The 16,336-nt window shown below is 37.0% G+C and overlaps 1 protein-coding gene across 15 annotated transcripts in view; it reads left to right on the top strand.

The window, feature by feature from the left end:
• LOC140605330 (aldo-keto reductase family 1 member D1) overlaps nt 1–10,529 on the top strand; it is a 126,795-nt gene extending 116,266 nt beyond the window's left edge. For all 15 annotated transcript variants that reach the window (XM_072777620.1, XM_072777621.1, XM_072777619.1 and 12 more), the window contains 2 exons: nt 6,267–6,349; nt 8,295–10,529. In XM_072777620.1, coding sequence (XP_072633721.1) covers nt 6,267–6,349; nt 8,295–8,337 — 126 coding nt within the window. In that variant the 3' untranslated portion in view covers nt 8,338–10,529. The remainder of the gene's footprint in view (nt 1–6,266; nt 6,350–8,294) is intronic.
• The last annotated feature ends 5,807 nt before the right edge of the window (nt 10,530–16,336 follow it).

The following is a 16,336-nucleotide window of genomic DNA, read 5'->3' as shown; positions in this document are numbered from 1 at the left end:
ACCAATGGCCTCCACCTTGCTAGATCCAATAATCACTTCTCTGTCCTTGTCCTGGTAGATTTTTCAACAGCATTTAATATAGTTAATACTTTTTGTTTCTAGAAATCTTTACTATAAGAGAAGTAGATTGGGGTCGTGAAAGAATATCAGGTATTCAGTTATATATAATCTTAAATAAGTGAATAATTTAGGATAATTTGTGTCATTAAAAAAATTAAAATTCATATAAAATGAATTCATATAAAATAAAATGATGCCTGGGTGGCTCAGCAGTTGAGCGTCTGCTTTTGGCTCAGGGTGTGATCCCAGGATCCTGGGATTGAGTCCCACATTGGGCTCCCTGCATGGAGCCTGCTTCTCCTTCTACCTGCGTCTCTGCCTCTCTCTGTGTCTCTCATGAATAAGTAAATAAAATCTTTTTTTTTTAAAGAAAATTCATATAAAATAAAGAAAAACATTGCATAGAAAGAATGGAGAGGAAGAATTTGGAAATTTACCTTAAAATTAAAACTAAAGGGTGCCTGATTGTCTTGTAACTTGAGCGTCCAACTCTTGATCTCAGCTCAGGTCTTGATCTCAGGGCAAGGATTTTAAGCCCCACATTGGGCTCTATGCTGGGTGTAGAGCCTACTTAAAAAAAATTAAAATTGAAAATCATGGAATCATTTTATTTTAGATTCAACAAAATTTAGGTTACAATTGTATATGTGTCCTAAATCTTAGAAGAACCTGAATGAATCAGTATTCATTCTTAAAAACATGCTAGATGAAATTACATAATAACAATGTGATGTTCTCTATTTCACAAAGGTTTTTGCTAAGTGATCATAAAAAGAATAATTCTGGTAAAATTTCACAGGGCTTCATCTGAATATTGTAAATCCTTTGATTTTTTTTTCAAGTCACACTCTTCTGATACATCTACTAAAGTAGATTTTAACTGCATCAGATTCTTATTTGAAAATATTTTACCTGTAATTAAAGCAAACCAAGATCTTTTTTTTTTTTTTAAGATTTTCTATATTTATTCATGAGAGACAGAGAGAGGTAGAGACATAGGCAGAGGGAGAAGCAGGTTCTTCACAGGGAGCCCGATGCTGGACTCGATACTGGACCCTCGGATCACACCCTCAGCCAAAGACAGATGCTCAACCGCTGAGCCACCCAGGCATCCCTAAACCAAGATCACTTTCATTGACTTCATGAAATCTTGCATCTTTGGCAAGATTTTCAACTTCATTCTACATTATATATTCATTGAAATCAGAAAATGACTCACCAACACTGAAAAAGAAGGTTTGAGTAAGGATTTATTTTATAAGTGATTAGTTCATTCATGACTGTTTCTATGTAATGCAAACTTTTGATTCCCTATATAATCTCATAAACTCAATATTTGGATAATAATCAAAGAAAGGGATCCCTGGGTGGTGCAGCCGTTTGGCGCCTGCCTTTGGCCCAGGGCGCGATCCTGGAGACCCGGGATCAAATCCCACATCAGGCTCCCGGTGCCTGGAGCCTGCTTCTCCCTCTGCATATGTCTCTGCCTCTCTCTCTCTGTGTGTGTGACTATCATAAATAAATAAAAATTTTTTAAAAATTCCTTTAGGGATCCCTGGGTGGCGCAGCGGTTTGGCGCCTGCCTTTGGCCCAGGGCGCGATCCTGGAGACCCGGGATCGAATCCCACGTCGGGCTCCCGGTGCATGGAGCCTGCTTCTCCCTCTGCCTGTGTCTCTGCGCCTTTCTCTCTCTCTCTGTGTGACTATCATAAATAAATTAAAAAAAAAAAAAAAAAATTCCTTTATAAAAAAAAATAATAATAATAATCAAAGAAAATCATTCCCTGAAAAGAGCACTTGGAAGCAATCCATGGGGGATTAGGTAAATTGTGTTAGGATGCAGTGATTAAATTTAAATCAGTCTATTTTGACAGAAAAGGTCACCAAGATATATTATATGCATGAAAAAAAGTTGCGGAATAAATTATTGCATCTTACTTATATGTTGAATGTTTGGAAGGAATTTTTAGGAAGAATAGGACTAGGGTTGGTGGGTAACAAGAGGACCTTTCATTTATTATTCCATGCATGCCAATATACTTCTGTAGTAATTTCTCATTAAAAAAGCATATATTTATGTATTACTTATATAATTAAAATTTATCAATATAAATTACTAAAATAAAAATGAAGGGATAACAAGATAAGGCAATAAAGAGGAGATAATTATTAACAAAGCAAATATTAAAAACAAATAAGCTAAAATAAAATATTAAAATGTTAATAAAGAACAAGAGTATAAAATTTACAAGCTAAGAAAAAATAAATCAATGAAAATGTAATAGATTTAAAAAGTAGAAAACCTATTAAAAATGATAGGGAAAATGATTAAGAAGATAAAGCAAGGGGGATCCCTGGGTGGCTCAGCAGTTTAGTGCCTGCCTTTGGCCCAGGGTGTGATCCTGGAGCCCCGGGATTGAGTCCCACGTCGGGCTCCCGGCATGGAGCCTGCTTCTCCTTCTGCCTGTGTCTCTGCCCCCGTCTCTCTCTTTCTATGTCTATAATGAATAAATAAATAAAATCTTAAAAAAAAGAAGATAAAGCAAATTAAAAGTTAAAAATACATAAGCAAATTTAGAGACTAGGGAATATTTTTAAATACAAGTGCACAAAAGCCATAGTCCAGAATCAGAAGTTCAGCATCTCATCCAGAAATAATAAAAAATTCTTCACTCTTGAAATTTTAGGTGTCCTGAATATATGTTATTGCAGAGTATTTGGAATGTCCTGCAAGATGGACCCAGCAGAAGTGTCTCAAAGACAAAGACCATCCCCAGCTCTGCATGGGGATGTGGCCCCCCAGCACCAGCCCAACTTCTTTCACATTTGCAGATATTCATAAATTTTTTTTAATATTTTTTATTTATTTATTTATGATAGTCACACACACACAGAGAGAGAGAGAGAGAGAGAGGCAGAGGGAGAAGCAGGCTCCATGCACTGGGAGCCTGACGTGGGATTCGATCCCGGGCCTCCAGGATCGCGCCCTGGGCCAAAGGCAGGCGCCAAACCGCTGCGCCACCCAGGGATCCCGATATTCATAAATTTTTGATGTAAATTTTTGACATAAATTTTTTGACATAATCTTTTATGTGTATGTCACTAATAACAGAGCTTCAACATATATGAAGGACTAAAAGGAAATACCTGACAGAACTGAAACAAAGATATTAACAATTATTTTTGTATCAATTTTATTTACATTCCAGTTAGTTAATACATAGTGTAATTTTGGTTTCAAGAGTAGAATTTAGAGATTCATATAACACCCAGTGTTCATTACAACAGGTGCCCTCCTTAATGCCTATCACCCATTTAGCCCATTTTCCACCCACCTCCCCTCCAGCAACCCTCAGTTCTCTATTGTTAAGAGTCTCTCTTTTTTTTTAAGATTTTATTTATATTTTATTCATGAGAGACACACAGAGAGAGAGAGGCAGAGACAGGTAGAGGAAGAAGCAGCCTCCAGGCAGGGAGCCCAACGTGGGACTCGATCCCGTGTCTCCAGGATCATGCCCTGGCCTGAAGGCGGCGCTAAACCACTAGCCACCCAGGCTGCCCTGGTTAAGAGTTTCTTATGGTTCACTGTCTCCCTCTTTTTCTTTTCCATGCCCTTGTTCATTTAGTTTCTTAAATTCCACATATGAATAAAATCGTATGGTATTTGTATTTCTCTGACTGACTTGTTTCACTTAGCATAATGCGCTCTAGCTCTATCCACGTTATTGCAAATGGAGAGATTTTATTCTTTTTATGGTTGAGTAATATTCCAATATATAGATACCACATCTTCTTTTTCCATTCGTCACTTATGAGTATTTGGGCACTTTCCATAATTTGGCTATTGTTGATAATGCTGCAGTAAATATCAAAGTGCATGTATCCCTTCAAGTCAGTATGTTTTTATCCTTTGGGTAAACATCCAGCAATGCTGGATCATAGGGTAATTCTATTTTTAACTTTGTGAGGAACCTCCATACTGCCTTCCAGTGGCTGGGTTGAGTGGCTGCACCAGTTTGCATTCCCACCAACAATGTAACAAGGTTCCTTCTTCTCCACATTTTCACCTACACCTGTTGTTTCCTGTGTCGTTAATTTTAGCCGTTCTGACAGGTATGAAGTAGTATCTCATCGTGGTTTTGATTTGTATTTCCCTGATGATAAGTGATGTTGAGCATCTTTTCATGTGTCTGTTGGCCGTCTGTATGTCTTCTTTGGAAAAATGTCTACTCACGTCTTCTGCCCACTTTTTAACTGAATTTTTTTTTTTTTTTTTTTAGGTGTCAGGTCTTACATGTTCTTTATATATTTTAAATACTAACCCTTTACCAGACACGTCATTTGAAAATACCTTCTCCCATTTCATAGGCTGCCTTTTAGTTTTAATGATTGTTTCCTTTGATGTGCAGAAGCTTTTTATCTTGATAAAGTCGCAATAGTTCATCTTTTGCTTTTGTTTCCCTTGCCTCTGGCAATGTGTCTAGTAAGAAGTTGCTATGGCCAATATCAGAAAGGTTACTGCCTGTGTTCTATGGTTTTGATGGTTTCCTGTCTCACACTTAGGTCTTTCATCCATTTTTTATAAAGATTTTATTTATTCATGAGAGACACATAGAAAGAGGCAGAGACATAGGCAGAGGGAGAAGCAGGCCTCCTACAGGGAGCCTGATGCAGGACTTGATCCCAGGACCCCAGGATCACAACCTGAGCCAAAGGTGGATGCTTAACCACTGAGCTACCCAGGTGCCCCAGGTCTTTCCCCCATTTTGAATTTATTTTTATGTATGGTGTAAGAAAGTAATCCAACAAAATACCATTTGTTGAAGAGACAAATTTTTTTTCATTGGATATTCTTTCCTGCTTTGTTGAAGAATAATTGACCGTATAGTTTTGGGTTTATTTATGGGTTTTTCTCTTATGTTCCATTGATCTATGTGCTTGTTTTTGTGCCAGTACCATATTGTCTTGATGAGTACAGCTTTGTAATATAGCTTGAAGTCTGGAATTATGATGCCCCCAGCTCTAATTTGCTTTTTCAAGATTGCTTTGGTTACTCAGGGTCTTTCTTTTAATTTGGGGTCTTTTGTGGTTCCATACAAATTTAAGGATTATTTGTTCTAGCTTTGTGGAAAATCTTTTGCTGATAGGGATTACATTGAATGTATAGATTGCTTTGGGTGGATCAAACATTTTGACAATACTTTTCTTCCAATCTATGAGCATGGAATGTTTTCCCATTTCTTTGTGTCATCTTTAATTTCTTTCCTAAGTGTTCTCTGGTTCTCAAAATATAAATTGCCCCTCACTTTGGTTAGGTTTATTCCTAGGTATCTGACAGTTTTTGGTGCAATTGTAAATGGGATCGGTTCCTTTATTTCTCTTTCTACTGCTTCATTATTGGTGTATAGAAATGCAACAGATTTCTGGGGCGCCTGGATGGCTCAATTGGTTAAGTGTCTAATTCTTGGTTTTAGCTCAGGTTGTGACCTGAGGGTTCTGAGACTGAGCCCTGCATTGGGCTCCTCACCCAATGCAGAGTTTGCTTGTCTCTCTTCCTCTGCTCCTCCTCCCACTTTTTTCATGTATCAATTCTAACAATTTTTTAGTGGAGTCTTTTGGTTTTTCTACAGAGTATAATGTTGTCTGCAAACAGTGGAAGTTTAACATCTTCCTTGCCAGTTTGGATGCCTTCTATTTCTTTTTATTGACTGATTGCTGAAGCTGAAACTTCCACTACTAGTTAAATAACAATAGTGAGAGTGGACATACGTTTTGTTCCTGACTATAGAGGGAAAGCTCTCAGTTTTTCCCCATTGAGGATGATATTAGCTGTGGGTTTTTGTTTATGGACTTTATGATATCGATGTATGTTCTCTCAATCCCTACTTTGTTGAGGGTTTTTATCCAGAATGGATGCTGTACTTTGTCAAATGCTTTTTCTGCATCTATTGAGAAGTTAATAAGGTTCTTATCCTTTCTTTTATCAATGTGGTGTATCACATCGATTGACTTGCGAATATTGAATTACTCTTGTAGCCTAAGAATAAATCCTCACTTGGTCATGGTGAATAATTATTTTAAACATGTTCATAAGAAAAAAAAGATGCTCATAAATTTTTGAGGGGATCTTCCTACTGGCCTCATTCCCTGATCCCAAGCTTGACCCATTTCCTACCTTCAAAAATGTCTTATTTCTGTTATTTCAGATCTTTGACTTTTCTCTCACTGAAGAAGAAATGAAGGACATTGAGGCCTTGAATAAAAATGTTCGCTTTGTGGAGATGCTCATGTGAGTTCAGGGGACCATTCATCAAATACTACCCAGTGGTACTGGATAGGCCCATAGAAATCACAAGGGTAAAGCCAGTGGGCAGCATGTTTTGAATATTAAACAGGTCTGGGTAAATTACTTTTACTCTAGGAATTTCCTACATGCCACAGTTTTATTTAAAAGATTTCTGGTATTAAAAAAAAAGATTTCTGGTATTCATGACATCCCTTGACTTAGGTTAAGGCATGGCAGGCTAAATATCTTGATGAGAATTAAGTCATAGTGTATATATGTTAATATAACAGCAACACGTATACTCGAACCTATTTATTTTTTCCTAAAAATCAAAGTGATGCACAATTTAGAGCAAAGTTATCAACAAAAATGAAAGAGACATGGGAGTAGAGTAGAAAGAGTGCCACATTAGAAGTGAAGAACCTAGGGTTTTAGGCAAATGCCTGCCTATAAGATGTGGAGCTTCTAATTCCACCTATTAGCTGACTTCCCACAAGCAAAATTCCTTACACTCCTTCAAAATGTTGTAAATTCAGCTAATCAACTGAATTAGCCCTTTATTCTCTAAATAGTATAGGGTCTTTAAAATAATACGGTTCTCATAGATATATATAGATAGATACATACATACATATATTGGTGTATACACTTTTCTTTCTCTTTATTCATTAGTATATCCAATTTTTTAAATCACCTGGACAGTAATCTGTTTGTAATCTCCTCTTTAAGTGAGCATTTGGAAAATGCTCATTAGGTTAATTCATACAGCTTGAACACTTACCTTATTGGTCCCACTATTTCTCATGAGTCAGAAAGCACACTGACAATGCTAATACCAAATTTCTGAATCAATTTCTGAATTAATACAACAGCCTCCTAATGTTAATTTTCTAGAGTAAAACATTATTCAACATTAAAAGGTACCACTAAGCCTCGGGAACAGAAAGGTAAACACAAACACACCAACACTTAATGGTTAATTAATAGCTCTTGAAGATAAATTATTTCAATTGAATAAATATCATTAAATTCAAAAGAGATAGTAAGAGACAAGCTACCAATGTACTGATTTTTTTATGGTTAATTGGTGAAATTATTTAGTTTGACATTTGACATATTTAATACCTAATTCCCACAACAATGGGAAAATAACTCATAAGAAATAACTAGATAAATCCGCAAGGAGAAACAAACATTAGGCCTCATTGATCAAAAAAAAATGTACCACTTAGGGATGTTAGGCTATGATTCTTCTGTTTTTCATCCAGTTGATCTCTAACATTGAAGAACCTTAATTTGTTTTCTATTTTAATTAAAGCTCATAGTACTTGCAGAGAACTGAATTTAAACATGGTCCATGGAAGGCACAACACACACTAGTCCTTTTTTATTGGCTATTCCATCACTGTTATTTGATAGGTTCATGATCATCATCATTATCATGGAAACTTAAATTCACGCTTCTAGATTTCAAACTTTCAATTCTGAAGAGGTCCAGTGAGAAGGACAGGTAAAAACTCTGGAAAGAAAGTGATACTGATGGGTAATAGAATTTTGAAGAGAAACACATATGTGGATCATTGACATGGAAGGCAGCCTGTGTCAAAACAGCAGAGGGAAGGAAGGAATTGAGAAGGGGCACAAAAAAAATGAGCAGTCATTTCTCACTTCCTGTGCTTTTGTTCTGAGCAAAATGTTGATGTGGAGGCAGCCAGCCTTCCATCACACACACACACACACTTACTCAAGTACACACACACTACTGTCCAGAGCTTCAGTAAAACATGTTGGCTTGCAGGAAAACAGAGGAGACTGGGTGAGAAACAGAGAGGGAGGACTAGGGGAGAAAGGGAAGGGTCAGTGAAATTGTCAAAGGAGGCTAGTAACGCATACAGCTGTGCAATGTTTGCAAGTGAACTTTTTCCCTTTCGGGAATTTGTTTTGACAGGTGGTGTGATCATCCTGAGTACCCATTTCATGATGAATACTGACTTCAGAATGCTCCTGAATTGATTTTTCCCTCCCATGCATGCCAGAACCTTGGGTTGGGTGGTTCCTCCTGATGGAGAAATTTAAAAAGTTTTACTCTCTTTAGATAAAGTGATGACGTTAACATGCTTAAGTTTTGTGCCACGTAAATGACTTTGGCTTACGTATGTGAAGAAAAACATATGTTTAAATCTGTTGAATAATTATTTGGAAATTATAAGCTTGGATCAAGGCCTTCTGGGTCCCAGATAGAAAAATATTAGGCTTTAGAAAAGACTTCAGAGGCAATGTGTGAAGATAAATAACTCTTGAATGTGAGCACTGCCATTCGTAGTCTGAGTTCCTTACTTTAAGCAGTAAACTGGGCAACAAAGAGGGTGGTGAAGTAGTGCATGCCTGTGCTAGCAGTGACCTTGATGATTTGGACCATTGACTGTAACACAGACACAGCCAAGATAAGATCCACACTTGCATTATTAACAAGGACATGATTTCCTGCACCTTGTGTAATGAGAAAGAGCTAAGCATAGAAAAGTCTTAAAATAGAGCTAATTCAACAATCACAGTGGTCATCAAGGACATAATGACTTGGTTGTTGTTTGTTTCCATCCCATGTGTGTTCATTTAGCTTTTACCCACTCTAAGGGATGGTTAATGGCTGGCTCTCTCTTGCATGCTTTCAAGGGCCTGAGCATAAACATAACTGATGATCCATACTTACACTGCCTATCACTCTTGCCTTACTCATCATACAACCACTATTATATGAAGTAGCTTGAGACAGTCAACATACACAAATAAAACTCTGAATCATAAAATAATCCAAAGATGACTATTTTTTAAAGTAGGCTCCATGGTCAGTGTGGAGCCCAATACAGGGCTTGAACTCACAACTCAAAGGTCAAGACCTGAGCTGACATCAAGAGTCAGACATTTAACTGACTGAGGCACCCAGGTGACCCCAAAGATAACTATTTTTTTTTAATGGATATGAAATCCCAGTTTTCTTTTTTTTTTAATTTTTATTTATTTATGATAGTCACACAGAGAGAGAGAGAGAGAGGCAGAGACACAGGCAGAGGGAGAAGCAGGCTCCATGCACTGGGAGCCCGACGTGGGATTCGATCCAGGGTCTCCAGGATCGTGCCCTGGGCCAAAGGCAGGCGCTAAACCGCTGCTCCACCCAGGGATCCCCAAAGATAACTATTTTAAAGGAAGGAATTTTAAAAGGAGGCATTAGGGGTGCCTGGCTGGCTCACTTGGTGGAGCATGTGACTTTTAATCTCAGGGTTGTGAGTTTAAGCCCCATGCTGGGTACATAGATTACTTAAAAATAAAATCTTTTAAAAAAATAAAATAAAAATAAAAAGGAGGCTTCATAAGATATTATACTTAGGGGATGCCTGAGTGGCTCAGCGGTTGGGCCACTGCCTTCGGCCCAGGGCATGATCCTGGAGTCCTGGGATCAAGTCCCACATTGGGCTCCCTGTGAAGAGCCTGCTTCTCCCTCTGCCTATATCTCCACAGCTCTCTCTCTCTCTGTGTCTCTCATGAACAAATAAATAAATCTTAAAAAAAAAGATATTATACTTAGGACTTTGAAAGTGTTATAAGAATAACTATGTGAATTTAAAGAAGTAGCAAGTTCTCAAAAGAACATTGGTAATTTTTTTTAAAGATTATTTATTTATTCATTCATAGAGACACAGAGAGAGAGAGAGGCAGAGACACAGGCAGAGGGAGAAGCAGGCACCATGCAGGGAGCCCAACATGGGACTCAATCCAGGGTCTCCAGGATCATGCCCTAGGCTGCAGGCGGCACTAAACTGCTGCGCCACCGGGGCTGCCCAAACATTGGTTAATTTTACTGCATGTAAATTTTTAATTTTTGAGTATGAAGATTATTAGAATTCTATAATAGAGATGTACCAATTTTCAATTCAACTAGAGCAATGTATTTTTTCATTCATATTAAGTCACTCTCATAGGGTAAGAGGGTTTTTCAAAAATTATGTTTTTTCAAGACCAATTGCTTACAGATGATCTTCAGTGACCTGAAAACACACATTTCTGAAAAATCAGCACTTGAAGAAAATTTGATCTCTACTCTCTGTATCTACTGATTCTAATGTAATGCTGTTCTCTGGAAAATATTTTCCTTACAACAAATAATAAAATGTGATGATTTATTGAACCACACAAATCTCCTTTTTGCTGCTAATGACAGAGGGAGGGGAGAAATCATCTGAATTCAATTCAATTGAAAGACTTTGAAGTTCTTACTCTACATTTAGCACTGGGAAATGGGAGGAAAAAAGAGTATCATAGTGCAAGAACAGAAACTTAAGCCCTGTTCCCTGTTATCAAATGTCTTCAAAATATTTGGGGGGAGGCTGGTGTGAAGGAGAGTTCATATTGTTGAAACCACATTTAAAAGACAGGTATTGGGATAGAGTTTTACGATTTCACAGGGGGAAAAATATTTCCAAAGGTTAGAGGAGGGGAACTCTACCTTAGTTACACAGAGATGAGGAGAAAGGGTTGAAGACAGAAAATGGAAGGTCAGGAAATAGTGACAATCTGATATGAGCTTCTGCATGTCACCTCTCCCTCCACTCTCACCCCTCACAAGCTTCCCATCTATTTTGGGATACATTGTGTTCCCGCCTCCCCAAATTCAAAACTTAGCCTAGCACCTCAGAATGTGACCTTATTTGGAAATATGGTCATTGCATATGTAATTCGTTAAGATGAGGCCATAATGGAAAAGGGCGACCCCTGATGCAATAAGACTGGTACCTTATAACAAGGGGAAATTTGGACACAGATAACATACAGGGAGAACACCATGTACATAACAAGACAGAGATCAGAGTGATGCTTTAAATTATTTGTTCCTGGGGTACCTGGGTGGCTTACTAGTTGAGCATCTGCCTTTGGCTCAGGTCATGATCCCGAAGTCCTGGGATCAAGTCTCACATTGGGCTCCATGCAGGGAACCTGCTTCTCTCTCTGCCTATGTCTCTGCCTATGTATGTGTGTATGTATGCGTGTCTGATGAATAAATAAATAAAATCTTTTTAAAATATAAATAAATTATTTGTTCCTTATATAAAACAATAACAAACAGAAAGGAACTCTTTGATAATAATACAATGATAGTAGATCTACACATGCATTATTGAACAGATCATCTAAGCAGACAATCAACCTACATCAATGGACAGATCATCTAAGCAGACAATCAACAAGGAAACAAGGGCTTTGAATGACATACTGGACCAGATGGACTTAACAGATATGTTGAGAGCATTCCATCCTAAAGGAGCAAAATACACATACTTTCAAAGTGCCCATAGTACATTCTCCAGAATAGATCACATACTAGGCCACAAATCAGGTCTCAACAAGTACAAAAAGATTGAGATCATACCATGCATATTTTCTGACCGCAACACTATCAAACTTGAAGTCAATCACAGAAAAAATCTGTAAAGACCACAAATATATGGAGGTTAAAGAACATCCTACTAAAGAATGAATGCATCAACTGGGAAATTAAAAAAGAAATTTAAAAAAAATACATGGGGTATCCCTGGGTGGCGCAGCGGTTTAGTGCCTGCCTTTGGCCCAGGGCGCGATCCTGGAGACCCGGGATCGAATCCCACGTCGGGCTCCCGGTGCATGGAGCCTGCTTCTCCCTCTGCCTGTGTCTCTGCGTCTCTCTCTCTCTCTCTCTGTGTGTGTGACTATCATAAATAAATAAAAATTAAAAAAAAATACATGGAAGCAAACAAAAACGGGAACATCATGGTCCAAAAACTTTGGGATGCAGCAAAAGATGTCCTAAGAGGGAAGTGCATAGCAATACAGGCCTACCTCAAAAAGCAAGAAAAACCTCAGATAAACAACCTAACTTTACACCTAAAGGATCTAGAAAAAGAACAACCAACCAGCAGAAGGGAAATAATAAAGTTTTGAGCATAAATAAATGATATAGAAACAAACAAAAGTAGAACAGATCAATGAAATCAAGAGCTGGTTCCTTGAAAAAATTAGTAAAATTTGTAAACTCCTAGCCAGACTAATCAATAAGAAAAGAGAAAGGACCTAAATAAATAAAATCACAAATGAGAAAGGAGAAGTAACAACCAACACCACAGAAGTACAAACAATAACAAGAAAATATTATGAAAACTATCTGCTAACAAATTAGACAACCTGGAAAAAAATGGATAAATTCCTAGAAACATATAAACTACCAAAACTGAAACAGGAGCAAATAGAAAACTTGAACAGACTGATAACCAGCAAAGAAACTGAATCAGTAATCAAACATCTCCCAAAAAAAGTCCAGGACCAGATGGCTTCACAGGAGGATTCTACTAAACATTTAAAGAGTAGGGACTGAGGGAACATACCTCAATATCATAAAGGCCATATTTATTGCAGCATTATCAATAGCCAATCCCCCTCTCCCAAAAAAGCAATAACCAAATTACAGAAAGAGCCCAAACATCCATCAACTGATGAATGAAAGAAGATGTGGGGTGTGTGTGTGTGTGTGTGTGCGCACAGCCATTAAAGAAGAATGAAATCTTGCCATTTTCAAAAACACAGATTGAGCTAGAAAGCATTCTAAGTGAAATAAGTCAGTCAGAATAAGGAAAATATATATGATTTCACTCATTTGTGGAATTTAAGAAACAAAACAGCTGAATGTGGCAGGTTAGGGGGAAGAAAGGCAAACCAGGAAACACAACTATAGAGAACAAACAGGGTTAATGGAGGGAGGGAATGGATTAAATCAGTGATGGGTATTAAGGAAGGTACTTGTTGTGATGAGCACTGAGTGTTATATGTAAGTGATGAATCACTAAACACCTAAAATAATGTTACATAGTATGTTAACTAATTGGAATTTAAATAAAAACTTGGAAAAAAAAAAGAGAGAGAAGATACACAGATTGCCAAGGGACACAGAAAAAGATGCTCAGCATCACTTTCCATGAGGGAAATGCAAATCAAGAATACATTGAGATATCACCTGACACCTATCAGAATGGCTAAACTCAAAAACTTAAAAATAACAGGTGTTGGGAAGGATGTGGAAAAAAAGGAACACTTGCACACTGTTAGTGGGAATGCAAATTGGTGAAGCCACTGTGGAAAACAGTATGGACATTCCCCAGAAAGTTAGAAATAAAACTATCCTACAATCCAGCAATTGCACTACTGGGTATTTATCCAAAGAACACAGAAATACTAATTCAATGGGATGCATGCACCTCTATGTTTATAGCAGCATTATTTACAATAGCCAAGATATAGAAGCAGCTGTAGTGTCCATCAATTGATGAGCAAAGATGTGGTATATGAATACGATGGACTATATTTGGCCATGACAAAGAATGAAATCTTATCATTTGCAAAAACATAGATGGAGCTATAGAGGATTATGCTAAGCAAAAATAAGTCAGTCTGAGAAAGACAAATATCATGTGATTTCACTCATTTGGAATTTAAGAAGCAAAACAAATGAGCAAAGGGATAAAGAGAGAGAGAGAGAGAGAGAGAGAGAGAGGGAAACCAAGAAATAGACTCTTAACCACACAGAACAACCCGATGGTTACCAGAGGGGAGGTGGTGGGGGGAAGGGTGAAATAGATGAGGATGAAGGAGCGCACTTGGTGTGATGAGCACTGGGTGTTGTAAGGAAGTGTTGAATCACTCTATTGTACAACTGAAACTAAGATAACACTATGTTAACTAACCAGAATTTAAATAAAACGTTTTTTAATAAATAAAAAATAAAAATACAAAAATTATTTGTTCCTCAAGTGTTGATGTAATTTACTTAAGAATTTCAGCTCTGTCTATAGGGAGCCTGTCCATTTTCTACTTCTTCTAGGATCCATTTTGCAAATTCATCCAGTCAAAATTTATCAATGTCACATAATTTAGTAAATGTAAATATATTTGTTCATTCAGTTAACAAAGGTTTTTGTGTGCCACTCTGCTGGGCTCTATCCCAGGCAGTTGGGATACATCAGCAAACAAAACAAAAGTCCCTGAACTCTGCTCTTACACTCTTGGACTCTTCTGATCCCTTTAATTTTCTGAAGCCTGTGCTTACTTCCCCCTTTCCATTCTTATTTTGTGTGTCTTTGATTTTTCCTACTACCTAATTAGTAGTCTATCAAGTTATTCCTTTCTTCTGGATTTCACTTAAAGCAAATTCCCCAAAAGGAAAAAAGAAATGTAATTAGTTCTGCTGTTTTTCTGCTTCCTAATTCATTAATCTCTTACTTTCTTTTACTGAGCTCTTGTCTGTTTTTCTTACTTTTTTTTTTAATTTTTATTTATTTATGATAGTCACACAGAGAGAGAGAGAGAGGTGGAGACATAGGCAGAGAGAGAAGCAGGCTCCATGCACCAGGAGCCCGATATGGGATTCGATCCCGGGTCTCCAGGATCACGCCCTGGGCCAAAAGCAGGCACTAAACCGCTGCACCACCCAGGGATCCCTGTTTTGCTTACTTCTTACATAGACTTCTAATTTCTTAGGTTGAATACCTACTTCACTGATTTTGTTAATTTTTTTTAGTTCATCTTTTAGTAATATAAACATTAAATGTAATAGATTTTACTCTTAGCAACTGCCTTAGTTAAGCTTTCATAAATCAATTTGCTATTTTTCTAGACATTCTGAATTTTGGTTTTGCTTTCTTCTTTGATTTATCATTGTTTATAAGAGTTCCTATCTTATTTTAATTTCTAGTTTTAGATGGGTTTTTCCCTAGCTTTTATATTTCACGTTTAATCATGCTGAACTCAGATATCATCAATCAATGTTTTAAATATTTAATGGAATTGTGAAAAGATACATTCTATTTTAAAGTACTGAGTTGGACTTAATTGACACACAATCCTGTGTTACACATTTTTATCATCCAGTATTAGAAAAGCCATTTCAAGTAGTGGTTCTTTCTTTTAACATAGCAGTTCATAACTGGAGACAGTTTCATCCCATCCTACCCCAAGGAAACATCTGGAGACATTTATGGTTGTCACAACCAGTAAGAGGTGAGGAGAGGTGATAACTGTTTAGTAGGTGGAAGCTAAGGATGCTGCTAAGTAAGCATCCTACAGTGCATAGGACAGCCCCCCACCCCACAACAAAGAGTTACCTGGGCTAAAATGTCAGTAGCACCAAAGTTGAGGAACCCCGCTAATACAAGAGTTTTTCTTGCTAGACGTTAAGATATGCTTCTTCCTAATGCCATAATTTCAGCTCATTGTACAGAAATTAAAACTAATCTAGTTAGGTTCATTTTTTACAGCACTTAAAGTAAACCACCTATCCTTTACAGTTTATCCATATTTTTTTCTTTTGCATTTTACCTTTCCTCTGATTGTTAAACTACAACAGTTTTCGTGCTTTTAGTATTTGATTTTAAAACACATGGGGAAATTAGTCCCAATGAAAATGAGTTAATGCAGGAAACAGAAATTTTAAATTATTTCCACAGCATAAGTCAAGAGAAATTTGCTCTGATAAATAACAGACTGCTATTAAGAAATAGAAGCAATCTGTAAGATTATATTAAGCCAGTAATCTAATTTCCTTCCTGCCCCACATTTCTTGAAATAACCAAGCAGAGAGCCAGTTAGGCAGACCAAATCCACAGCATCTCTAAAGACAGCGTACCATCAGTGAATTAAAAATCCTTAAGGATAGAAAACAAAAGTGTTGGATTGACAAAGAAATAAGAATAGAAAACTGAAAAAAAAAAAAAAAGAATAGAAAACTGTAGCCCAAAGTACTTGCACAAAGCAACTTCTCCAAAAAATAACAATTTCAGATATGCTTCAAACATAAAAAGTCAATAAGTATATATTTTATATAAATATTATATTTATTATAATATTAATTATATTATTATATTATATAAAATATAATATATTTATTATATATATATTGGTTCCAATGACCTCACA

This window comes from Canis lupus, chromosome 15 (genome assembly GCF_048164855.1).
Source record: "Canis lupus baileyi chromosome 15, mCanLup2.hap1, whole genome shotgun sequence".
NCBI lineage: Eukaryota > Metazoa > Chordata > Mammalia > Carnivora > Canidae > Canis > Canis lupus.
Note: the sequence above shows the minus strand (reverse complement) of the source record. Positions and strands in the feature narration are given on the sequence as shown.